Source organism: Myripristis murdjan, chromosome 6, assembly GCF_902150065.1.
Source record: "Myripristis murdjan chromosome 6, fMyrMur1.1, whole genome shotgun sequence".
Classification (NCBI taxonomy): Eukaryota; Metazoa; Chordata; class Actinopteri; order Holocentriformes; family Holocentridae; genus Myripristis; species Myripristis murdjan.
In genome coordinates this window covers 10,644,021-10,671,078 of record NC_043985.1, presented here as the reverse complement: position 1 = coordinate 10,671,078, position 27,058 = coordinate 10,644,021, and the positions used below count along the sequence as shown (strand labels likewise).

The 27,058-nt window shown below is 39.6% G+C and overlaps 2 protein-coding genes across 4 annotated transcripts; both read right to left on the bottom strand.

Annotated features, from left to right (window-relative positions):
• syt19 (synaptotagmin XIX) lies at window positions 1-14,357 on the bottom strand. 2 transcript variants are annotated; one of them, XM_030054056.1, is made up of 9 exons: window positions 13,532-14,357; window positions 8,836-9,059; window positions 8,678-8,751; window positions 7,543-7,662; window positions 6,006-6,191; window positions 2,451-2,606; window positions 1,364-1,483; window positions 953-1,064; window positions 1-856 (listed from the first exon to the last, which is right to left on the bottom strand). In XM_030054056.1, exons 2-9 carry the CDS (start codon window positions 9,026-9,028, stop codon window positions 543-545), a joined length of 1,275 nt encoding a protein of 424 aa, XP_029909916.1. In that variant the 5' UTR covers window positions 9,029-9,059; window positions 13,532-14,357; the 3' UTR covers window positions 1-542. The 2 variants fall into 2 exon arrangements, with proteins under 2 accessions (XP_029909916.1, XP_029909917.1); XM_030054057.1 differs by lacking the exon at window positions 13,532-14,357 and adding an exon at window positions 12,682-12,701.
• Window positions 14,358-14,654: 297 nt separating this feature from the next.
• LOC115360883 (C-factor-like) lies at window positions 14,655-24,750 on the bottom strand. 2 transcript variants are annotated; one of them, XM_030054058.1, is made up of 6 exons: window positions 24,452-24,750; window positions 22,823-22,874; window positions 20,215-20,402; window positions 17,824-17,997; window positions 15,920-16,030; window positions 14,655-15,825 (listed from the first exon to the last, which is right to left on the bottom strand). In XM_030054058.1, exons 1-6 carry the CDS (start codon window positions 24,590-24,592, stop codon window positions 15,712-15,714), a joined length of 780 nt encoding a protein of 259 aa, XP_029909918.1. In that variant the 5' UTR covers window positions 24,593-24,750; the 3' UTR covers window positions 14,655-15,711. The 2 variants fall into 2 exon arrangements, with proteins under 2 accessions (XP_029909918.1, XP_029909919.1); XM_030054059.1 differs by lacking the exon at window positions 24,452-24,750 and adding an exon at window positions 23,868-24,150.
• Between the last annotated feature and the right edge of the window lie 2,308 nt (window positions 24,751-27,058).

Genomic DNA, 27,058 nt, shown 5'->3' with positions numbered 1-27,058 from the left:
CCACACTGTCATGATCTCCTGATGGCAAAGGCAAAAAAGCTTTCTCTCTTTGAACGCGGTCAGATTGTTGAGCCTCATAAGCAAGGCCCAACAACAAGGCCCTCACAGCCTGCCATTGCTGCTGAGGCTGGACGCAGTAAGACAGTGTATCAGTGTCAGCTGGACACAGCATCGGCTGCTAAAATAAAAGTTCTCCAGAGCCTTGAAATGGATAATCAAACTCCAGGAGATGGAATGAATATTTTACTTATATACTTACAGTAAGTATATAAGTAAAATATATAAATAAGTAACTTACTTATATATTTTACTTATTATGAAGCCACTGAGTACTGGCTGGAGCGATGATCATGTTGGACCAGGAAGGGAGAGCCAAGACATTGACAATGCCAGAACACATGGGCTGCAGGTATGATGGCACAGTTTCCCTTGTAACCTTGAACACAAGCAAAGGGCTTTAAAGGGATTCGGCTTTATTAGAAGACTCTGGCATCCAGGGAAGTACAGAGGGAATAGTCTGGTGGAACAGTCTGAGCTGCACATCAGATGAACAGGTTATGCCACTTTGCTATTGGCTGCCGAACCGAGCGCATCATCAGGCTCCAGTGCTGGTCCTCAGAACTCTTCCCCTTCTCCACAGTTAACTGGCCAATCAGATGCTTAGATGACTTCCTATTTGTGTGGGTCTCATACACAGAGACCAAGATTTTGCTCTCAAATTCCTCAGTTGGAAAGTCTGGCAGGGGGAACATGAGGATCTGGTTGAAGACGGTCACCTGGCCTCGGAGCGCTGCGGCGGTTTTCTGGTGCCGTAGCTTACGCTGGTTGAACTGCACACTGATCCTGGCATACAGGGCTGCATAGGGTGTCAAACATGGAGAGAGCATATTAGGAAGTGGATTGAGCATTGAGCAACCCATTGAGTATCTGCTTGCATGCATGTGTTATTTACCTGTGTCTGAGTGCGTTTCAGTAGGCAGCATTACGATTTTTAGCAGACCGACCTCCAACCTCTGAGCAGTGGGGAGAAATTTCAAAGAAAGAAGTACGTGTCCCACAAGATCCTGTGGAGAAATAAAGCTTTTTGTTTTCATTTTAATAAATGAATCAATGCTTAATCAGGGGCCAAAGAGATAGAGCAGAGCAGGGAAAAAAGAGATCTTGAAAATTAGCTAAGGATATGTTCAAGGCTGTTCAGTTTGGTGGTGGTGGTCACAATTTTGCTGTGTGAATTTTGAAAAAGGGTACCTTTGAGTACCCCTAAGGGTGCAAAGCCTTCATCCAAGAGTAGCAATGTGTGTGTGTGTGTGTGTGTGTGTGTGTGTGTGTGTGTTTGTCCAAGCAAGTGTGTATTTGTGTTCACCTTCTGAGGTGTCTGCAGATCCTCTTGTAGTTCCAGAGGGTAGGTGATCTTGTGCTGTCCTAGAGGAACCCTCACCTGTCCTAGCACCACGTGTCTGGAGAACTTGTCAAAGTCCCTCACCTGACACACACACACACACACACACACACACATAGACACAGAAGGAGAGAGAGAGAGAGAGAGAGAGAGAGAGAGAGAGAGAGAGAGAGAGAGAGAGAGAGAGAGAGAGAGAGAGACAGAGAGAGAGAGAGAGAGTGAGAGAGACAGAGAGAGAGAGAGAGAGAGAGACAGAGAGAGAGAGAGAGAGAGTGAGACAGAGAGAGAGAGAGAGAGAGAGAGACAGAGAGAGAGAGAGAGAGAGAGAGAGAGAGAGAGAGAGAGAGATCTGTTATTAAACATTCTCTCTTTAGCTCTTTTAATTCTGGTGTGTTCCACCTGAGTGCTGGTGACTTAAGAATAGACACACACAATTACAATTACAGTGCTAACACTTCAGAAATATTTTTGGAACTCAGATTTTAAGTTTGAAACATCTCAGTTGCATATATTTATTGGGGGAAAGTGTAAACAGTGTACAGAGTATATGTCAGTGTCCCTCATAATGAATGTAAAAATGTCTTTGAGTTAACGCTCCTATTATTTTTGCGGTCAATTTGACCCCATTCAATGTTTAACGTCTCTAAATAAATGATTAACATCATTTTTTTGCTTCATATTTAATGAGTTTTCCTAATTTAATGGGTACTACCAGGTAAATATGAAATTCACATGATGATATGTCTTCAATGTCCTGTACACACTTTGTATGCATCGGTTATAAATAACAAAAATCTGTACTTAGAAATAATATAAAGCCAAACATCAAAAATTAATATTTCTGTTTCCATAGTTGCGTAATAGGATGTATGAGTGGGGGGTGGGGGGGTGGGGTGGGGTTATGTTTTATTTAAAGGGCTATTTAGGTAGTCAACAAAGAAACATAAAGTACCTGACACATAAAAGTTGGTAACAATTTTAATTATAATTTTGTGGAGGTTTAAACTGCTGGGGTCAAATTGACCCCAAACATAAAAGATGTTAGATGCACCTCCATCCTGAGGGTGATGCGATGCAGCTCCTCCTCTTCCTGCAGACTGCAGCTGAACTGGTCTCCAAACAAAGGGTTACAGCTGTCTCTCACAATGCGCGTACGCCACTCCTGGAGCACTGTCCAGACGACATGGGATGAAGCCGTCTCTTCATCCTAGAAGGATCACAGCCAAATGTTGGGTACAGAATTATTCTACTTGAGTACGCCCAACTAACATTGTTCAGACAGTGACATCATGGCTCTGGCCAAAAATGGTTCCGGTCGGACGCCAAGAACTGCAACATGGTTTTGAAGCCAGATGGTGGCATTGTTTCCATGTCAAATAATGGTCCAGTCAGACCCTCTCTTACAAACCAGGAAAATCTGATCACATTATTGCTGTAAACAAAGCAAATTCGAGTGTCTGTTTATTTTGTTGAATACAGTCACTTTTAATTGACAGTTTATTTGTCTGCAAGCTATAAGTTTTACTTTTGAGGTAATTTTTATTCTCAAATTGTAATTTTTGATTGAATTTTTAAAGGCCCCATGCTGTACACTTTTCCAGGGTTTTATTTTAACTGTTGATATCCCTGCAAGATGTAATTGTGGTTTTGAGTACCTGTGGACCGCTAAATGTAGTTTCACAGCTCTCTTGCCTTTCTCCCGGAGCTCTGGCAGCATGGTTCGTTTAGCCAATCAGAAGAGAGAATCAGCACCTCTCCACTGATTGGCTGACTGTTTTCTGAGTGACATATGGTCGGGCCAATCACAAGCAAGTAATTGAAACCTATGTTGCTCAACAAAGCTCAATGATGCTCACTGGTAAACAGGAATTATCATCTTATATAGATCTATATTATGTATGATTGTCATGGCTACCGCTGAGTGAGATGTTATACGACCGTACATGTTTGAGCCCAACTCCGATCCTGAACCACAGACAAAACCGCCATTGTATTGTGTTGGGTTGATAAAACAGTCGGTGCTGAAATGAGCCCAACAGATGAGCAAATTTGGACAAAAACCCTGCGGGACCCGTGAAACTGGGACCCTGAGCATGATGTTATACGACCGCACGTGTTTGAGCCCGACTCTGATCCCGAACCACAGACAGCAGGAAACACCGAACCACCTAAAATCCATTTATTACAGGATGTTTCAGAATGTTAAGTTATGTTTGTTAAATATGTTGTAAATATGTTGTGAGCTTGTTGCCTGGGGAGCAGAGGCGGGCTGTGGGCAGAGTTGCCGACATCATGACATCATGAAGTAACGGAAGTGCAATCCACTCGTTTTACAGGGAGTTTCAAAAAACGGGCAGTGTGCACTTCTCCATTTATCACAGGTTTAATGCATGGGACAGTATTTATGTGGCCCCAAGACCTTCCCTGTCATGCAAAAACAATGAAAATTGCATTTTTCATGCCATGGGGCCTTTAAGAACTTTTGTGTCTTAATGTTGACTCAAAATTGGGTTAGGGTTAATACTTCCTTTCTGAATTATTTTGTTGTAAAGAAAGCTTATGTATATTGTGCAAGGAGAAACCATTTTAAACAATGACACTTGTAAAGTTAAAAACTGTACATAATGGCACTTGCAGAGTTGTTAATTTGTAAAAAATTACATTTGTTGTATAACAAACAGAATTTCTCTGCAAGTTTATGAAGCTACTTTGTTTGAGTGACATATCTAACAACCAATGAAATGAGAGGTTAGTATTAATCTGATGTTGTATGGACACATTGTCGAGCTCCATCTCCTGTTTCCAGACTGTCACTTTTTAGATTGAGCTGGATCTAGAAAGACTAGCGGATTTGCTTAACTGACCCTGGTGTAAGGTACGGACAGCAGCAGGGAATCTTCTGTGTGCATGGAAAATGGCAAATAAAAACTTAATAGCAAAATACAAATTTGCTTCTGAGTAGGGCTGCACGATTATGGCCAAAATGATAATCACGATTATTTTGATCAATATTGTAATCATGATTATTCATCATGTTAGGGAAAGCATCTATATTTTTATTGCACTACTTTTAAACAAACAATATATGAACATTTTTCAGTGCAAAATAAATCTTTAAATAAGAATAAATGCTTAATAATAAAAAAATTAAATTATTTGAGTAGTGTGATCGTTCCCTGCTTGAATACAGCACACTTCCTCTGCTCTGGCATGGTTGGGGGGGGGGTGTCCTCCAGCACGGTACGGGCGTTCATGCACGAGCACATGCACGGTCACGCACGCAGCGCGCGAACGTGGATACGACGTAAATTATGCAACTTTCCTCCTGCCTCCGCAAAATCGTTTAATGCGTGCAGCGATTACCGGTGACTGGCCGCATTGCATAGTCACTAATCAACCATGATGTCTGTGTCATTGCTGCTGCAACCGCGTATAAACAAAAGTTGATTTACAATGAAAGGTATGGCAGTCTGTGACGCACACCTGTCAGATCCGGCGCCGGTGCCAGGGCATCCGTGGCATCAGGTGGGCCGGCCGCAGCATCGCACTGTGTGCACGGCCACCCGGTTGAATGTAGCAGCCAGCTGACATGCCGCTCCGGCTGTCAGTTGTACGCTTTCTGAAGGAGGAGGAAGTTACCTCCAAAACTGTCCAGGTAAATGAACATCCCTTAACCTATGTCTGATTTAAAAGAAACAAAAACGTCTTTTAGTTTAAAGGAAGACATGATGATGACGTTGGACCATGCCTGTTGTCTTATTTCAACGTGATAACGTGCATACCGGGGTCAATCGCGCTTGGGCGCGTTTGGGCTTTAGCTAATGTGAGTTCAGGCCAGCCGGGGACTGGGGAGAGGGGCATTTTTGCTTTAGTACGATATGCAGCAAATGGCCCTATGTGAGCAGGCCCTGAGTAGCCTCTCTGACGGGGGAACTTGTTGCAGAAACTGCCGTAGCCTACCTTCTTCTCCCGACATGACTCGCTCTCATCAGTCCACCTCCACCGAGTAACTTGAAGCTGCCGCTGCAGGTGCTTGTTATTTAGGCAGCTTAATGAAGCCCTAACCATATGTTCGCCCCCTGGTGGTTGGCTGACTACTGGCTGAGAAAGTGCTTGATTTGATATGCAGCAGAGTCCGCATTTTAAATGTAAATATCGCCGACGATCAGGCTCATTTAATCGTGGCAGCCAAAATCTTGATCACGATTAAAATTCGATTAATTGTGCAGCCCTACTTCTGAGTCAGCAATTGAGTGCTCCATCTGGATAAAAGTGATCTTACTAACAAATGGCTGAACATCTCAATCACCTCCACCCTCACCAGCCAATCAGAGAAGGACGAAAGACGTCCAGAGTTAGTTATATGATTTTTGGCTTATCTCTGAGTGCCATTTTAGCTGCCATCATGTGAGGTTTCCTTGTGCAGCTTTATGGAAGTTAACAATTTTAATTTAAATGAAATAACAATTTCCAGTGGACTCAATTTCAGATTACAACTTCAAATATGCTTTCATTAATATTTTAATAGGAAATGTTAACACTAGCAAAGGCAGTTGATTGCTATGTTTATGTTGGTAGTACTGATTGTGTTTGATAGCTGAACCACCTCTTTTTCCACAAACTCCTCCAGGTCCACTCCCTCAGATCCAGTCGACATCAGACTGAGCCTGACGAAGGGGTGCAAGCTCTGGGTCTGGCTCCTCCCTTGCAGGCCCTCTGCTTGCAGCACGGTGACCACCAGACGGGACTGCAGCCGGTCATAGTAGAGGGAGAAATGTAACGATCCATGGGCCTGTGGTGTGTGAGTACGAGGGGCATATTAGCTGTGCTTTGAGTTTTTAACAATGTGAGCAATACTGGAAAAATGGTCTTTCCATTGTAGTTGGCATCTTCCTTTAGTTTTTAAATATACATGCATTGATCTTCTAAACTTTTTCTGCCATTAGTTGCTTTTGCCAAAAATGACCCCCGACTAGACCAAATGCCAGATTTTGCTGATATAATTGCTGAGGAAATGCAGTGTAATGTACGAAATCACCAGATAACATTCTGTGTTAGACACACAGGCACACGGTCGGCAGGGCAGGGCGATACATTAAGATTATATTGATACTATTTTATGAGAATATATATTGTTTGGTATTTTGGATACCATAATGTGACATGGCATAAGTGTTGTCTTTTCCCAACTTATCAGACTGTTGTAGCTGTTTTGGTATTTGTCTCTACCTACTTGTTTGTCATAATCACATTACTAATGACTGTTTGTCAGAACTCTTTTGTGTACAAATGTCTTATGCAAGCACCAGTCGTCACTATTGCCACAATATTGATACAGAGGTATTTGGTCAAGAATGTTGTGATATTTAATTTTGTCCATGTTTCCCATCCCCCATCTCGGAGCCCATCAGCTATCATGTGATGACGATTCAGCCTTTGGGGATGACAGCCAATTTTTCTGGTTTCCCAGTGTAGCTGCTGGCTCACGCTTCCACTTTCATTTCTTTTTGAGTTTCTGTTTCTTTGATTACACAATTTGAACATTCCCCAACACAATACACAAATGTTGATACTTTTTGTAGGTGTTTTAAGTTGAGGTTACATTTTGGCCAGTGCATCCCACCTCTGTCGCTCCTCACATGGACTGTTTACCTTCATAAAACCACTCAAACTATAAACAGCAACCAGAGCGCTTCCAATACCAAAATCTTGTCCCTTGCTAACAGGCAAGATTGGTTATAGAGATGGTTATAGAGATTCTAATGATTCTGTTTATAGAGATTAACCCAGCCCAAATTTAAAGTGCATCATATTGGATATCATTTGCCAGTGTTACCTTTGTTTGAAAAATATACAGACAGCTGGTATTGTCTCTGTAGTGTCTAGAAATGATGCCATAATACTGGCTAAGAGGACAAATCCGACAAACTGGAAATGTTATTATACTGTCTATCAAAAAACCTAAATAAACCTACTATACAGTTGTGCTTTACATAGTGTGTTTGAAACAGGTTTCATGCCCTCAAGTGTCATTTAGATTATATAAGCCATTTAATTACTGTAAGCAAATGAAAAAGCAAACAAAACAAAAAATTGAAACCAAAATATTTTCACTTGACAGTAAGAGGATGAATGTGTTTTACCTTCTCGAGGTTGGCCTGCTCTCCCACACCCCCCTCTGTCTGGCTGGAACCTGAGGAGGGAAACGAGCCTAGAGACAGACAGCGACTCAGCCTGCGGGCCTCAATGCCCACATCCTCCACCTGGGGAACACACACTCACACACACACACACACACACACACACACACACACACACACACACACACAGAGGCAGACCGTTTTCATCACATATTAGTCTATGTGTCTCATGTTCGCAAATACAGCTCACCTGTAGGACAACAGAGCACCAACATGTAAAATGGTTACTGATGAACTGTGCAATCTTAGCACTTCGTCACTATGTATTAAAAAGCTAGTGAACCTCTTAAACTGCATAAATAAATAATAAGTTAGTTAGACTCGTATTGAGACTAAATTACTTTTTCTGTGCTTATTTTTCTCCAAACAATGTAAAAAAAAACTGGCAGATTTTTTTTTAAAAAGACACTTTTGAACACTGAATAAAGGGAAATGACTTGTTAAGTAGGAGATTTTTTTGCAGTATGGGTGTGATATTTAAGGTTTGAAATCTTGCCTGTTTTATTTAACAGTAGCAGTGGAGACTGGGTTTGAACTGGATAAATTTTCAATTATCATACTCATACTGAACAATAATGTTTTTCACATTTTGACATGAAATAGCAGGTAAACACAGGTGTTACTAATGACATTAATGAAGATTCTGTTCCATTCAGGTCTAACACAGCCAGGACTGTTATTGCTGTTGTTCATGCTGATTCACTGTAAAGACTCTACTGCACTGAAATGCAACAGAATCCTCATTAATGTCATTAACACCTGTTTACCTGCTATTTCGTCTTAAAATGGCCACTGTGAAAAACTGAATTTAAATTGGTAAGATCCACAAATTGGAAATGAATGCAGTAGTTTGAAACTGTAGATGATTTGCTGAATTCTGTTTGAAACAATCATTTCAAAGTCACTTTTCCCAATTCAAGTTTACATTCAGAATCAGCTTCCTGAGACACAGCTCTTTTCTGGTTTCCTGATCCAGTGGCTTGAGCATGTAAGAAATCAAACCCATGAATCGGCTTTTTTAACCACAGATGTAGAGGCATCACAGCCTCTCTCCACAGTTCTATGCTGTATGTCTTACCTTGGTACTTGGAGCTCCTGAATAGTTTCCTGATATTGAGGGCTTATCATCAAAGTGAAGCAGGCCACTGTTCACTGTAAGAGTCACACACAGACTTGAATACTTGATCAGACAGCAACTGCCATCTGTTCTGTTCTATACTCTTGCGAAGTACTCACTGGTATGTTGCAGGGTGTGTGTCTGTGTGCAGCATCTGATGGCCTGCCACAGCAGGATGCCCAGGGCCAGCAGAAGCAGCGTTACAGAGATGCCCAGGATGCAGTATTTGACTGGCTCTGAGAGGGGTATCCTCAGCTCTCCAGCAGCATGCAGCTGCCCCCAAAAGGCCTGGTAGTCTATGGGCATTACCATGACTCTCTACCTCCATGTGTCCAGCATCCCCCTGCAAAACAGGAACATACAGTTCATCCAGAAAGTATTCAGTCCCCCTTCGTTTTTTTTTTTTTTTACTTTTGTGAAAAAAAAAAAATCATTTTTTCTCATTAATCTACACTACATGCCAACTGGCGAAAAAAAAAAAAAAAACACGCTGTGCACATCCTCAGGCGCGTTTTACAACCACATGGAGTGACAGCAGGGACGGCCAATCACACATTAGCAAGAAACGGCAGAGCCAATCAATAAGCGATATTAGATTAGAGGCGGGGCTTCTAGCAGAGACCGACTGTTAACCCTTTGTGTACCATAAGAATTGACTAGACACTGACGGACAGTGTTTATATTTGTAGGGACTATACTTTTTTTTTTTTTTTTTTTTTTTTTGACTAGACAAATTAACAACAAGCAGGTATACAATAGCAACTAGACAGCACATATTAGATACGAAAAATACATATAGACAAACATATAGATTCAATAGAAATAATATACAGGTTAATGAGGCAGAAGAAATACAAGACAAAACAAAAAGGAGCAGGTTCAAAACCAAGAAAAATTAAGCATACAATTCCAGTCAGAAGTATCAGGGAAAACAGTTATAGTGTTTTATGAGCTTAATGCTTTTATTGTTATCAATTTGACGGATAGTTTTAAGTGTATTTCAATTCCAAGAGGAAGGGTGCAATTTTAGGGGAAGCTTTGGCAAATTTTTGCTTGTGAATAAAAAACTTTGCATGTAGGATAACAAAATTCATTACATATTCAAGTGCATTGCATTTAGTGTCAACATAATAACAGATGATGTCTTTCAAGTTAAACGAACATCTCACACTGGCACTTCAAAACAAATGGACTTTAAGGTCATTCCAAAATGTTTTTGTTATCTCACAATCAAAGAATAAATGAGAGACAGTTTCTGCACTCTTTTCACAAAAGGAACACGAATAATCGATATCCGTAAATTTAGCAATAAAACATTTAACAGGGTAAATTCTGTGTAAGATTTTAAAATGAACTTCTTTGGCTTTGTTCGTGCAATATTTGTGGGGTAACAGCCAAGCCCTTTTCCAATGTATGTCCACAATCTGAGACTGCCAAAAAAAACTTGCCTTTAGGTATTATTTTATTCTGTCTTTGAAAGATTTGGCGAATATATTTATTGTTGCACTTTTTGTCTGTTAATTCCATCTAACGTTAAAAATGGCTGAGAAGTCTTGAATTCGTTGTAACTAAGGTGGCTCTTCACAAGTTGAGTTAACTCCTTTGGAATAGCCTGAGCTACAGCATTAAATTCATTAAAAGGCAAAGGGAAACTGTGTACAGTCATAAAGCGTTCATAAGCTATCATATTACCAGAATTATCAAAGAGACTGAATATGTAGTTAAGATCTCTTTGATGCCATTTCGGAAAAAACAAAGATTTGTTCCTTATTAGTATGTTGTGGTTGTCCCAAAAGAAGGTTTTATGGGGTGAGAAATTGTGGACAAAAGCTAGCTTCCATGCCAAAAGGGCTTGCTGATGAAATTTTGATAGTTTGATTGGTAATTTGTTGGGCAGAAAGTTGCACTTTAACAGAAAAGCAGACCTCCAAACTTGTCAAAAATATGGTTTGGGATGAAGTACCAAATTGAGTCAGGGTTATTAAGACATCTTCTTAACCAGTTGATCTTAAAAGTATTGATGATTTTATTTTATTTATTTTGTTTTATTTTATTTATATAGTACCTTTCCAAACCAAGGTTACAAGGTGCTTTCCAATAAAACAGATCACAAATAAACACACATAAAACAACGATAGAGTAAATTACTAAAAGATCCCATACAACAATAAAACATAATACAAATACATAAAACAAGATAAAACAAGGTATTAAAAGATCTCACAGACAATAAAAACATACAAGTTACATTAAAACCACTGCTTAGTAAAAGGCCATGCGATAAAAGTGAGTCTTAAGAAGAGATTTAACAGAAGAAACTGAGTTAGCCTGCCTGAGATCTCCCGGCAGGGAGTTCCACAGCTTGGGGGCCCATGACGGAAAAGGCTCGGTCTCCTTTGGTGATGAGCTGGGCCCTCGGAACGGCAAGTAGGGCCCTGCTGGAAGATCTCAGGCAGCGATCAGGCTCATATAGAATTAGCAATTCCCTAATATAGGCAGGAGCCTGACCGTTCAAGGCTTTAAAAACAAGCAGTAAAATCTTAAAATCAATTCTAAAACTCACAGGCAACCAGTGGAGGGCAGTTAGGACTGGTGTAATGTGGTCTGTCTTCCTGGTACGAGTTAAAAGCCTGACGGCAGCATTCTGAATCACTTGCAGTCTCTGGATGTTTCGCTTACTTATACCAGAATAAAGTGCATTGCAGTAGTCAAGCCTGGAGGTAATGAATGCGTGGATGACCTTTTCTAGGTCTGCTGGAGAGAGGAATGACTTGATTTTGGAGAGTTGTCGGAGGTGTGCAAAGCAGGATTGCATTACTTTAGTTACCTGCGCATCAAAAGTCAATCCACAGTCAAAGATGATGTCACTGAAATCCAAGACTTCAAGATGTCCTTCTGCTTTATTATTGGAAAGATTTATTTTGAGTTTATTTGATCTATCCCTCCAAATAAAGTCTAAAAAGATTTTGTTAACATGTTTGGCAGTAAATCATTTACAAATAAAGATAAAGAGGGATAAAAGGGCGCAAGGGAGTAATTTTGTCTAGAGCGCCAACATAGGTGGAGCCGGCACTGGTTTGGCCTTAATTCCAAATGTTATGTCTGGAGGAAACCAGGCACCGCTCATCGCCTGCCCAATACCATCCAACACTCCTGTGTTCTCTTGGCTGTGTGCTTGTGCTGTGTGCATTCGATCCATCAGCTGACAATGCAGCTGCTGGGCAGAGTCAGGTCAAATCTTTTCTCTATTGGAAAAGTGACAGTCTGGCTAGTTTCAAGGGTGTTGGGCTGGACAAGATAGAGGACGTCAGGTTAGTAGGTGGTCCTTCAATCAGTCCTGGGACACTTGTCTGTTTACACCTCTACTGCAATGTGGACATAAGTGTCCCGGACCACCTCCGAATGCGTCCTGAGATCTAATAACTGAGGACGCATTGCTGCTGTTTACACAAGTATTTAAAGGTGTCAGCTTTCTGTATCTGGATTTCTCAGGACAGACGTTAAATCCAAGTGGGAACAGCATCTAAGAGTCTGAAAGATCAGTTTAAACAACAACGGTTGTGAATAGCAGAGCTGTTTTGTGCTTTGAGTGTATTAGGACAGGTGTATTTTTACATAAATAATCTTACATAGTGTACCTTTAACATCAGTTGCTTTGCTAAATTAGCTTGTAGCTTCAAAGTTTGACTTTTTTTCTTCAAATTATATAATAATGCCTCATATTCTGTCTCTGCTGTATGCCGTGCTTCACTGAAGCTACATCACCAAACCAAAGATGCCATTGTTTTATGGCTGCATCGGTTACAATAGAAAATATCTAGTTGCCTTGTGCATCATTTTATATACACTGCAATGACAAGCCCACTCATAGGACTCCTTATGAAGAGGTTAAAACAGCAAAACAGGCCAAAATAAATCTATAATTAAAAATAACAGTACTAACTGAACTGAGCTCTTTTTCTCACCTGTTTGTATATTTAGATGTTATTTCTGCCCAATACCTCAGTGGAGCTCCAAGATGGCACCAGCCTCGGATCCTCAGCAACTTTAAATTACACTACCAGGTATCTCTTCCAAAATTACGCCATACAGGGAGTCTTGTCATTTCAGAAATGTCTTAAATTATTCACAACCTGTTCAATTATTCTTAAAACTAAGCAACAATACAAATACCTCAGGTAAATAGACTATAGTATTTAAGTATTTATCCCCGTGTCTGTACACACAGATAAACAAACATGCATTCACCAATGGACAAGTGAAAATGTACTTGCTCTATCGAATCTCAAGACCATAATGTATCTGACTGCTGGGTTAGCTTTGTAAGGTCTGTAGCCTGGTCAGGAGGACTTGCTTATCACCTATCAGCAACTGTCTAGTCAAATAGCACATATCTTGCTGCTATTTTATGCAAAACAATCTGCTCTTTGCAAGGTACATCTATAAAGCAGCACATATTATTCATACTAAAATAAATTTTTAAAAATGTTCAGCTTTGCAGATGCAATAATTTGAATATACAGCGAGCTAAAAAAGCTATGTTAATGATTTGTTTCCATATAATTACGATTATTTTGGATGTAACAAAATTATTATAAGCAGGATTGGTAAAAACAAAAAAAAAAGAAAAAAAAAAGTAAAAAAAAAAAAAGTATATCTATCTATCTTGAGTTGTACGTCATCCAGTCTGCTTTATATTAACTTAAGCTTCATTTTAAATAAAGTGTTCCATTGCTGTTTGTCCCTTGCATTACAAAATTTTCCACACACAAATAAATCATTAAATAAATAAATACATAAATATGAACTGTTTACCTTTAGCAAGTAATGAAAACTCTATCCGTCTTCACCAACAGGACTGCAAACATCAAATCTCTTTTGTTCATATTTCACTAAAATAAAATGGGGGGGATAGTTTCTCTTAGCTATATCACCACTCTCTCAGTCCTTTCACACACTCAGTCATACTCTCTCTCCTTCTCCTTCACCGTCTCTCTCTCTCTCCTCTCTCTCCTCTCTCTCCACACACACACACACACACACACAGCACCTGACTCACTGTTCTGGGCAAACTGGTCTGATTAGATTTGAGTGCTGTTTCAGACAGTTTCACAATGTCCACATCTCACTTCACTGCCATCCTCATATCCGTTTAGGTTCTTTGTTGTTATTTTTTAAGCAGTGCCAAGCATTCTGTGCATATTTTATATACTGCAAGCTGAACGTTTTGAAGAAGTCATAAGTTGTACACAGCACTGCTTGTAATGAATTTCTACATGGATTTTAAGATGAGCAAGGCACAGGTCCTAAACTGGCCGCTTTTATTTGCTAAGTCGGTGCCAGCTTTGCTGTATCATGTAGCTGCACCCAACCCTGCCATACAGGCACTCAGTCTACTGAAGATAAGACCCATACTACTCTCTCATGCTATCAGAGTTAACACAGGAGCCTTCAAAGCATGAAAATGATTGCATTGTTTGCTGTACAGCTAGATGAAATTCACACTAATTCATTACCGGTGCACATGTGAAACTCTCACCTTAGGTATATTCTACTTCATTCTAAGTTTATTCATTCATGTTGATGGTTTTCTTGTGTTATAAAAACTGTAATTGTATGCTATTCATGTTGCCATGTGCCCCCCTTTGCACTGTTTTGGGAAAACCACAGCCATCTTTTCATTTACATATATGCCTGCACATTGTGTTTGACAATAAAATTGAATTGGAAAGGAAACAAGCTTGTCACAGAATCGTCAAGGAGGCACAAGAAAAAGGATTATACCACCCCAATTCATAATTCCAAGGATGAGGAAGAAAACTATTTTTAAACTTCCTGGTTCCTTGTTTGATAGAGTTCAGCTTAAATTCTGCCTCAGGGCGTGCACACGCACGTGCGCGCACACACACACACAAAGAGAGAGAGAGAGAGCAGTAAATCCTAAACACACAAAGACGAAGTTTTATTACTGCTTCAACTTCACAATGGCAACACTGCTATTTCTGTAATACATGTTTGTACCAAATACATTCAATGCAGCAATGATCTTCATAACAGATCAAACACATTTCTAAATTAACAGCCTGGAAGTTAAGCTTATGGTTTGCCTAGCAACAGTGCAACATGCTTTATAAAAGTTAAACACCAGAATTTTTTCAACATAATCCTATTCTGATCTGTAACTCTAAGAGAACACAGGATTCAGAATAGAATAGTAACTTGTTTTTACCTTCTTTTTTTTTTTTTTTTCTTTTTTTTTTACTTTTTTCCCAACAGTTTCATTTATTAGTAAAAGTGCTTAATCACCAATAGTAACAACTGAAATTAATAAGTCTTCACAAAACACTTGCATAGTCTCAGTTTTACAAAATAAGCAGTCCACCTCAGTGAGTTTCAGTATTCTGGTGGATTTCATGGATAATCTGTCATCTATAACACGTTTTAAAAAGTAACCTTCCAACACAAAGGACGGCCATGTGCTTCCAGTTAATAAATTTGGGCCTAGAACAGAAGGTAAATAAGGATGGATTCACACCGGGATTTTACCCAAAAAAAGCTTTGAAGAATAAAGGACATTTTCACCAATACTCATTTTTGTAATATGAGTCATACAGACAAGTAGTCTATATCCACATACAAATGCTTCATTGTCAGTTATGTGCAATGTCATGTAAATTAATGAATCCTAGTAAATGACATTTGGGATTAGGGATAGTGTTCCCTATAGCCTTACAATATTAGACAGCAACATTGCTTTTGTTTTTGATGATGTATATTGACTATGGATTATTTTATAAGGATCTTTATGAACATTAAAATGAAACCATATTTGCATAACAATGGGATCTGAATAGTGTTTAAAACAAAACATCCTTCATGAGTCTTTAACACTGTGCATTCTAATCCATCAATAGTGTAAGTGCATCGTAGCAGACTAAACATCAAGTTCAAGCAGCACTGCTCAGTCATCCTACTCATAACTATGACAGCTGCGGTCACCAAGGCAATGGCTCTCCTGTGTAGTGCAGAAATGAACCAGAATCCTTTTCAGTCAGTTCACCCATCACAGACAAGATGGAAGAAATGCTCTCTTCTGGACTAAGTGGAGCCTGGAAAGAATGACATCAACTCAATATAATACTCCATGCACACCTGAGACGCTGTATTTGAATATGCACAGCGATACTCAAGGTAAGCCCTTACCTCCTGTCCACCCATGTCGGTGCGTACCCAGCCTGGGTGCAGCGCCATGCAGAGAATTCCTTCAGACTCCAGGTCCACTGCCATACAGCGCGTCACCATGTTTAGGGCACTCTGAAACAGCAAGCAACCAAGATACAATGCAAAACCCAAATGGCAATAGCACAACCCAGTGCAGCCACAAACAATTGTCCTGTGCTATCTTCTCTCACATTTTCCCTAAAATCCATTGTTATTCATATGTGGTGCTAGAAAAGGGTCTGTGTTGTTGTCTCATCCCTGTTTGGCTCCTAAATGGTAACACCTGACCATTACTAAAGTATTGTTTTTATCACTGAGACGTAGCTTAGCCAGCATTTAAAAAAAACACAAACATAAATCAACAGCTTTGTGCAGTTCTTTGTGTGACTATCCTACTGCAATTATTTGCCTTCAATAAAAGTCTTGTTATGTGCTGTAAGTTGCGAAAAGCACACTGCCTATAACAGCTACTTTTGAAATTCATTGCTCTACCTGTGTACCCTGCCAAGGCTAGGGGCAGTAACTGAAAATTATGATTAAAAATTTAAAGTAGAAAAAGAAAAAAAAAAAATCAGTGGCAAAATTAAATTCACTGTATGTTTCCTCTGGCAGCAGTGAAGCCTGATTGAGTCCATGCTGCCGCTCCCTGACCTGAGCCTCACAGATGCCTGTCCTCTGCTCTCTCTGCTGCAGTACACACAGAACATACAGTGCATTCACAAAGTATTCAGACCCCCTTCACTTTTTTCACTTTTGTTATGTTGCAGCCTGATGGTACAATCGTTTAAATTCATTTTTTCTCTCATTAATCTACACTCAGTACCCCATAATGACAAAGTGAAAACAGAATTGTAGAAATTTTAGAAAAAAATATTAAAGAAAAAACTGAAATATCACATTGACATAAGTATGTAGACCCTTTACTCAGTACTTAGTTGAAGCACCTTTTGCAGCAATTACAGCCTTGAGTCTTTTTGGGTATGACAAGCTCGGTCAGGCTAGATGGGGACCATCGGTGGACAGCCATTTTCAGGTCTCTCCAGAGATGATCAATAGGGTTCAAGTCAGGGCTCTGGCTCGGCCACTCTAGGACATTCACAGAGTTGTCCTTAAGCCACTCCTGTGTTGTCTTGGCTGTGTGCTTAGGGTCATTGTCATGTTAGAAGGGAAACCTTCAGCCCAGCCTGAGGTCCTGAGCGCTGTGGGACAGATTTTCATTGAGGATATCTTTGTATCTCTGTACTGCTCCATTCAGCTTTCCCTCAACCCTGACCAGTCTCCAAGTCTTCTGTAGAGAGGTGTGTGTTTTTTCCAAATCATATCCAATCAATTTTCATTTACCACGGGTGGACTCCAATCAAGTTGTACAAACGTCTCAGCAACAATCAAGAGGAACAGGAGGCACCTGAGCTAAATTTCAAGGGATGTCGCAAAGGGTCTGAATACTTCTGTCAATGTGATATTTCAGTTTTTCCTTTTTAATAAATTTGGAAAAATTTCTACATACAATACGCCAGAACATGGGAACATGCCAAGTAACATGTAAACGGAATATTCCAGTTGCTGCAGCGCAGTTACCTTAGCCGGAATATTGACCCGAATCGGAATATGGTGTGCATGTAAACGTAGTCATTGGCCTGGTGGGTTGGTCAAATGGCTGTGATTAACTGGATCGCTGTTCAGTTGATCAAACTTGACCAATAGGTTTGGGAATTCAGGTTTGTTTTATCAGTAACTACCTCAAGAAAAAGTGTAGGTGGGTGGAATCATGTTTCTGGGGAAGTGCAGGTGTCACAATACTTAGAACGTATGACACACCAGCCTGACTCCTGACATGTATTGTTTTTTTTACCCATCAAAAAGTTTTTATAGCAGGAGAACAATACCTTAGATGTTCTGTAGGGGTACCATTTAAAAGTGTTGGCCCTCTCCCCCCAGTACAGTTCAACAGAGCCCAGCAGAGAGGTTATGTTAATGATGGCTGCCCTGTGGATGCCCATGCCCCCTGCACTGCCTGCTCCTCCTCGGGATGCTGCGTGCTTTAACAGAGGCAGGAACGCCTGGCAGGGATAGAAAAAGACAGTTAAGATACAGACATCTGGACACATAAAGTAGAGTGCATTTCACAGTGTATAGTCTTAGCCTAGGGGTTGTAAGAGTTTTCACCCTTTCTTAAAAAAAAAAAAAAAAAAAAACAGGGCAAAATGTGTTAAAGGGCTACTCCAAAGTTCCAGTGCGATCCTTGATGACCCCAAAAAGTTGAATTGTTTATCGAATAGCAGCAGCGTGGCCTTGTGGTTTGAATGACTGTGCTTTGTTTTTTTTTTGTTTTTGTTTTGTTTTGTTTTTTTGCACCAAAGACACCCTTTTCTCTTATCCATACAGAAATTTTATACATGTAAAATGAGATACAGCATAGGGGATATGTCAACAAATACCCATATATGTATTTGAATTTGATTAATATCTACATAAAGACATATACATATAACATGTAATACATACACAAGCATGCTCCAATGTTTTTTGAGTCACAAGCCGACCCTGTCATATCTGCATGTTGAGCGGGCATGGCTGCATATACATATGATTATGCAGCCATATATGCAGGGGTGTAGAATTGGGTAGGGACGCCAGAGGCACGTCCCTACCAATATCCAGCCACTACTGTATAGTCCCTACCAATATAAACACTGTCCATCAGTGTCTAGTCAATGCTTATGATACACAAAGGGTTAAAAGTTGGTCTCTGCTAGAAGTCCCGCCTCTAACCTAATATCGCTCATCGATTGGCTCTGCCGTTTCTTGCTAATGTGTGATTGGCCGTCCCCACTGTCACTCCATCTGGTTGTAAACAGCGCCTGAGGACACACAGCGCAGTTTTTTTTTCGCTAGTTGGCCAGCAGCTACAGTCCGTGTGCATCTGCAACTGTAAGCTGTTCCATGTTGGGCATTTGTTCTGCCTGAGTCACGTCAGCTAGATGGATTTTAATATCAGTGGTTGCATTTACATTCACATTTGTGTCTGTGTGTGTGTGTGTGTTTGGTATAAGGCACAGCCAGGATGGGTCCCAAAAAACAGAAAAGTGGACATAAGAAGTTTCTTTAGAAGTCAAAATGGAAGTTACTCAAAGAAAATAGGCCCACTTTATTTATTATATTGCTGATGGGTAGTTGATAATAATGGTGATAACAATAATAGTCAACTAAGCTACTGATGTTTTTCTTCACTGTTTATTTTGTCAGGTGGCAGTTCTAACAATAGTTCAGCATGCTTCTTTGAAATGAGAGCTTTTTTCAAGCACATTGGCCTGTTGTCTCTATAGGGAAGCAGGAATGATCCATTTTTACTAACCATGATTTAAAATGTCAAGCTTATATAACTGTAAAGCCTCAACAACACAGAGATTTTTTTCAAATAAGAGCACCAAGAACACCAATCTGTTTGTATTTAGGTATTTAGTGTCAAACATTTATTATATTTTGCAATCAGTGCAAACTGCTCGCACAGCCACAGGTCGTCAGGTGCTGGAAGGCAGCAGGAACTAGCGAGAAATTCATACAAACAGATCCTCCGCACACTGACTCAAACTTTACTTTAACACTTTATTTAGAGGGAACAACGCCTTTCGCCTCAGCGTCTTCAGGTTCACCTCAAATCTGGCCTGATCATTTCCCGGTGTGTTTTTTAAATGCTTGTGGGTTTATTATATTTTATTTTATTTATGTTTGTGTACAATGTTGTTGATGTACAGTATGATGCACAGTTGCACTTAAGACGAGAACTCTGTTAAATTGCCTGCTTGTCTTTCTTTAGGTGCCTTTAACTTACAACATTACAGAATTATTAAATACTTGTAGTCAGTATAGCTAGTCAGATATGCGGTATAAACATTAATGTCAATCCCTGAATAGTTTTTATTTTTTCTGATTATGGTTGTTTGCTTGTTTATTTGTTCAGCTCTACATGATGTGAAATTGCAGTCATAAATGAAAAGCATCAGCTTTCAGGGGCGCCGCCTTGGAGCACTTTTGTCCCCACCAATGTCAAAATCAAACCTACGCCCTTGCATATATGCATTCTTTATCTAGTGTGCTGAGAGCTCCACACATTTACCTGCTACACAGGCACCATGCAGTATGTAGAAGTTGAACAGACATTTGGACACAGACCCTCCTAACACAGTGTGGTAGTTTTTGTCAGTCAGTTACAGGCACTCTAGTGATGCTAAGACAAGGAGGATGTAGGCAGAATGCACTGCTCAGTCAGAGAGTACCTTGGTGATCATGAGAGGAGCCACAGAATTGGTGCGGAAGTTCTCTACCATCATCTCTGCAGTAACCGTCTGGAAGTCAGCCACCACATTGATCCCTGCGTTGTTGATCAAGCAGTTGAGACCCTCTTCCTGCAACAGCTGGCCCACCTCTTCAGCAGCCTTGTCTATGCTCTCCTGGCTCACCACATCTTGTGGAAACACACCAAAAGAACACACATTCACCAAAAAGCAACAGTTACCATGCAAAGACTAATCAAAATGGAAGAAGACAGATCTGAGTAATTTTTGAGGGGGGCACAAGAGCCCTGTGTTGGTGTATATAACATACAACAGAGTCTTGTGGTCAAAATTTCATTAGCAGGGTTTCCTCTGTGTTCATTTTAAAACACTAAATAACCACTGCTGCTAGAAAAAAAAAGTCAGTGTGTAGTCTAATTGTCATTTAAAACTAAAATAAAAGTGGTCAAATGGTTTGGATTTTTGTATTTTTATTTTTTAAATCATGACTTAAAAAGACACTGCGATCACCTCAACCAAAATTTGACTTAAGAGATATAAGATAAAAACTAGAACCTGCTCACCCAGCACTATAGGCTGTATAAAATTACAGAGGAAACACTGTTCAGAGCAGAAATATTATCCTTTTTCCACAGAGACATAAAACAAACTACAGCAATTCAACACAGATCAGATCACAGATGTTCTAACATCTTTGTTTTATTTTTACAATCTGTAATGTAGTGGATATATTCTTTCAGCTGAGCAATTATTACACTGATTAAATGAAACTGCATGTCTAAATTCCTTCTCTACTACACAAACCCAAAAAGAAATGTTTCCGCCTCAGTGAGAACTGGTGATATATATGATTTATAATAAAACTTGAAAGTTTACTCCACTCTAAGAAACTGATATTGGAATAGTTCGGCCTCTTTCCTGCATGTATCAAAAAGAGCCTATTCCAATAAAAGATGAGTAGACAAAGTAGCAATATCATGCTGAAAGTTTGTGAATAGCTTTATTATTGTTCTCTGAGGAGAGAGAAAAACTGCCTTTGCCAACAACATGATCAACTGGATCCAGAGGAGAGGGATGATAAACTAAGTGGAATGTCCCAATCCCAACTTCTCACCAACAACATGGGAGTACCACAGGGGTCCATACATGGACCACTGTTTTTCAGTATGTACATTAATGACCTGCCGCTAAGTTGTCCAGGTATCAGCTGCCAGATGTACACTGATGATACTGTCATCTATGCATCTGCTAAAACAGCTAGCAAAGCAGCTGACCACCTGACGCAAGCACTTGAGAAAGTCACTAATTGGCTTAAGTTGTCTCATTTAACCCTAAACGTCAAGAAAACTGTTTCTATGTGTATTTCTATCCGCAATAAGCCTGTGAACGATTTGTTGGTGAAGATTAAACATGAAATAATTACTGAGGTGAATGAGGTTAAATACTTGGGGATTATATTAGATAAGAACTTAAAATTTGATAAATTAGTACATCTGCAAGAAGGTTAAACCAAACCTCAACTGTTTTCGTTTTATCCAAAAAGACCTGTCATGCAAAGCTGCACAACTCTACATGCATGCTATGATTCTTTCCCATTTGTCGTACTGTATCACGTCATGGTCACAAGCTTCAAGTCATTCTGAAACCTGTAGTAGCAATATATAAGCAAGCAATAAAAATTATGGATCAAAAACCAATGACATGGCACCACTGTGGCATCCTGAGAAAAAACAACCTTCTTGCATTTGAAAACTTCATAATTTACAGTAATATCAGACTGGTTTTTAAATGTCTTCATAACTATGTATCACCCCTGTTTTCTGCACTGATAAAAAGATGTCGGAGCTCAAGCCAAATAAACACATGAGCCTCCTACAATGGTGACTGCATTGTTCCCAGGTGTACAACATCATTTGGACAGTCTGCCTTCTCAGTAAAAGGCGTTAACCTATGGAACACTTTACCAACTCACCTGAAACTGGGGATTGATACAAATGCTCTTAACAGAGGACTAAAAGCATGGTTAAAAGCAAAACAACAATGTCCACATGTATAAATATGGACTTAGTTTATTGTTACTAATATCACTGCTGCAAACATGAATTTTGTTTGTTTTATCATTGCTGATTATATGCTCTGTGATTTTTGAATATCACTGTTTTTTTTTTTTTTTTTTAGAAAAGCCGCCTATGGACTGGTGTTGAAAATTAGGATGTGTGCTACAATCACCCAAGCAAAAGCATCTGGTCTGTCCTTTGGGACAGTCTCAATGTATTTGTGATGTCCATATCAAATTAAATAAATAAATAAATAAATAAATAAAGATTTCAGAAGGAACTGCATCAAATCACTAGGCATGAAAAAAGATATATGGATGGATTATTGTCTGGGTAACATAATAACCTGCAATAATAGTATAATTTTCTAAGAACTGTTACGGTTTCAGATAAAAGATAGTAAACTGAACCACATGGGGTAGCGGCATGTACCTTGGAACATTTACAGCAGTACAACTGTAGGGGATACAAATCTGTCAGCTGTAATGTACAACTCACAACACCAAATGTGTCAGTCTCGTCTTCAGTCTTACCCAAGGTGATGATGTAAATGTTGGGATGCGCCTCAGCCAGTTCCTGAAGTCTCTGTGGGTTATATGCAGATTATTGTCACAGTTTATTTATTTATTTTAAATCACAGTGATTGTTGAAGGACTATCTCTTCAACCATTAACACTTATAGCCAAAGCACTTACCATGTGTGACAAACTGAATGCATGTTCTCTGCTTTATACTCAGTTTGTAATTTTAGAACCCACTTCTAGAAAAACTGTAAACAGAGGTCTCTACATCGCTGCACTACTTTGCCAGCTGCCCGTCCACGCTGATCATGTGCAAAAACTTTTAGATAATGAGTTCATACAAGTCAGAGCTTGAACCACAGGTAAACATTTGGTTTGGACAACAAAGGAGGCCAATGTTGGACAGACAGAGGGATGGGAAGTAGAAGTGGACGAGGAGGATGAGGAGGAAGAAGAGGACAAGGAGATGAAGAAGTAATAGGAGGAGGAGGAGGAGGAGGAGGAAGAGAAGGACGAGAATGTGAATAAGTGAGATGTAGTTGAGATTTTTCCTATTTTTTGTCTGTTCTTTTATTTTAGTACAAATGATTTGTTTTCCTCTACTGTGCTTTTGTTGTTTGAGAACAGTTAGCTACAGTATAACATTTTAGAGTAAGAAAAAAAAAAAACTCTTCCCCTATATTTGCACTGATCCACACTTTACACATTTGGATACCTGTGTGTTTATGTGAGTTTAAAACATGTATGACAAAACATCGTTGCAAACTGCAATGCCCTGCGCAAAGAAAAAACAAAAGCCACAGGCGTTTTTCATTCATACAGTCAGTGCGTAGTCGATGCTTCCTCTTCTTATTCACATGATGATGATGTGTGTGTGTACTGCACAGACGAAAACACAATATAAGAGTTTGAAGAGTTCTGCAAGAATTGCTTGCTTTTGCAAGAGGTGTATAATATTTTGATGGTTTAGTGTACGGTTTTGTAGTGTGTAGAGTTCTTCAAGTAAAAAGAAAAAAAAATTCTTCTGGGTCAAAGATCTGCAAAAAGTGCAACTCACCAACATTGACCACTGCTTCCCTCTAGTGTCATCTACTCCTGTTAGCCTGCATTATCCACGTACATGACAGCTTCGTGTGTGGAGCAGCAATAAAGCTACATGAAACAGCACATATGGTTAATAAGATACTGTGGTTCGTGAACGTAGATTGCCCTGCACGGCTCAGAACTTCACATTGGTGCTGGTGGTGTCAGGAAGGAAGTCCATAGTAGAAGACGGGGTTCCGCCGCACACAGTGTGGTCACTTTAATATCATTTATTGGTTAAAAGTGTGGCTACGCGTTTCGCCGCATGGGCTTCATCAGGCATTATTCTGACATCTTGAAATCACGAGATTAAACTGATATTGTGTATGTATTGATGCTAATTGGCTCCCACTAACCCCTTGCCAGCTGGTGCTGATTTCACTGATTACAGAAGCAGCCTATATAAACCAGCTGATTTGGACTGACTGTAATGCCTGATGAAGCACATGCGGCGAAGCGCGCTGCCAAACGTACCCAATAAACGATATTAAAGTAACCGCACTGTGTACGGCGGAACCCCTTCTTCTACTATATACTGTGGTTCGTGTTTTAGCCCACCTGTGCGGTCGCAGGGTTCCTGACCGTGGCTATAATCTTGCCAGGTGAGAATCCTCCAGTTGCCAGGCTCTCCACAATCTGCAGGCCGAGCCCACGACTTGCTCCCGTAACCAGCACCGAGCGACAGTTTTTGAAATTCATTGCACCGTTCACTGTTATTGTTACTTGTACCGGTAGGTTTCTGTGATTTTACTTTTTTTTTTTTTTTTTTTTTTTTTTTTTTTAGCACTATTGACCTAACCCGGACCTTAACGTTGTTTAGGATTTAAATCTCACGTTTTCTCGCGATTCTTCCGGCGTGTCTGTGTGTGCTGTGCTCAAATGGACAGCAGATGGTAGGGTTGCTCCAGGTCAAGTCCCGAAACATTGACAGAGACAGCGGCGGCGCGTGACTTGGGGAAAAAAAAAAAAAAAAAAAGAAAAGAAAAACTTGCATGCATGTTTATGTATTATATGTTAGACATACACTCAGTTGCCACTTCATTAGGTCCACCTCCAACACAATTCAATACAATCCTATCAGCCTGTTCTGCCATAAAGTTTACTTTTCTGATGTCTATAATAGTAAGGCTTTCTTCTTCTTTATTCAATTCTATGTTTGGTATTGAGCTCATAGTAGTGCTGTTGTACTAGACTGTATTTTACTGAGAGCTGTTTTGAATATTCTGTCCCCCTCATGAATATAAATTGGGAGGACAATAAAATAGAAACACCTCTCAGTATAATGTAGCCCTGCAGAAGACCTCTGCAAACTACAACCTCAGTAATAAACATAGAATTAAATGTACACATCTTCCACAATGTCAACAAAAACTGAACATTATAAACTTTCTTACAAGGTAGAATTTACATGTATGGGTGGCTTGCAGGTGGACCTAATAAAGTTGCCACTAAGTGTATATATCCATATATCAAAATGTGTCACATTCAAATACATATGAGTATTTAATGTGGACATATGCTGTATGCTCTATATGTAAATCCCAATTGTACATGTATTACATTCCTGTATGGATAAGAGAAGAGTGTAAATGATGGACAGAAGTGGGGAAAAAAGTAACCCTGGCCTTCACTTAACCCTGAAGCTAACACCTAACCTTAACCTTAACCTTCAGCATTGGTAAGATTTCAAAATTAGATTTGCCATAGTTTTGTAAATCTAGGGTTACTATCCAGAAAGGACCCCACTAAAGCCAGGACGTCAACCTTTTTTTGTTTTCATAAGAAGGCAACGTTTTTTTTTTTTTTTTTTTTTTTACATTTTGGATGGTCATTTTGGCTTATTGGTTAAAGTTAAGGATAGTGTAGGCATAGGGTAGGCTAGGTATAATTTGGTTATGGCTAACATTACAGAATTAATGTAAATCAATTAAAAATCCTGTTGCCCTACAAGGGCAAAAAAAAAAAAAAAAAAAAAAAAAAAAAAATTGCTGGACAGAATCCATCATTTATAAAATTCCTTAGGCAGGCCCAGTTAGAGGTCTCATTCCAAAATTTAAAGCTATCCTTTGCTTGGCAGAGTTTCTGAAAAAAAGACATGGCATTATCTTGCTGACATAAAGGTAGCTTACAATTCATTATTAAACAAGATGGAAATAAATTGCAGTGTACAAAATAGTGTAATGTTATGGGTATTTTTATTTTCAAACAGTGCATTTACACTTCCAGTGTAATGTGACCCAATTCCAATTTTTTGCTCTTATGTGGCACAGATCAGATATGCTCACTGATAGTGTAAACAGGAAAAAGACACATGCATTCGGATATTTTGAGATCGGATACAGGCCTCATTCATATATGGAAATAAATCAGATATTTATCGGAAGTGTGCCAATGCGACCGCCGTGTAAACAGGCTGATCATCAGGGGTTTTCAATGTTGTTCAGGCCAAGGACCCCTCGGCTTATAGAGACACAGTAGGGACCCCCTGTTAGCTAAGATATAAAATGGTGTGGCTTATTAAACCAGGCCATATTTGTTTAATATAACAACAGCCTACAATGTCAAGTACCATAATGTTCAGTCATTAATATAAAAATTAGGCTATCAACAGGAGAGAAGGATTTTTGTGACATACATGGAGATACTATTTTAAAAATGTAGCGAAATGACAACAGACTAATATCTAAGACATATAATATCTAATATGTATAATTATTTTGTAACTATACTTTTTAGATCGAAAAAATATTGAGGGACAAAAAAATAAATTATTTGAGAGTTTGGCGGACCCCCTGAAGTAACTGTGGGGACCCCCTGTTGAATACCTCTGGGCTAGGCTAAACCATGATAGGTTTGCAGATGTGTCAACTAACAAGAGCTATAAAATCAATCACTTCGCAAACTGCAACACCTCTTTTCTGGTATACCGTCTTGAATGCCCCTGTGGTTTTTGTTTATGTTGGGAGGACGAAAAGAAGACTCAAGGACAGACTCGGGGAACATAAAACTGCAATCCGCACAAAAAATCCTAACTATCCTATGGCTGTCCATTATGATCAAACATAGAAGTCCTTCCTCTTTGAAAGCGGTCGCTATTGAAGTTATTCCTAACCACATAAGAGGTGGGGACAGACTAAAAAAACTACTTCAACGAGAGACTTTTTG

Excerpts from the sequence above, each read along its gene's own strand:
- syt19 (XM_030054056.1), bottom strand. The coding sequence starts at position 9,028 with ATGGTAATGCCCATAGACTACCAGGCCTTTTGGGGGCAGCTGCATGCT. Across the intron at positions 8,752-8,835 it reads ACACACCCTGCAACATACCA|TGAACAGTGGCCTGCTTCAC; the intron begins GTGAGTACTTCG and ends TGACTCTTACAG. Across the intron at positions 2,607-6,005 it reads AGGAGTTTGTGGAAAAAGAG|GATGAAGAGACGGCTTCATC; the intron begins GTGGTTCAGCTA and ends TGATCCTTCTAG.
- LOC115360883 (XM_030054058.1), bottom strand. The coding sequence starts at position 24,592 with ATGAATTTCAAAAACTGTCGCTCGGTGCTGGTTACGGGAGCAAGTCGT. Across the intron at positions 22,875-24,451 it reads GGAACCCTGCGACCGCACAG|AGACTTCAGGAACTGGCTGA; the intron begins GTGGGCTAAAAC and ends TATAACCCACAG. Across the intron at positions 16,031-17,823 it reads ACCCCTACAGAACATCTAAG|AGTGCCCTAAACATGGTGAC; the intron begins GTATTGTTCTCC and ends TTGCTGTTTCAG.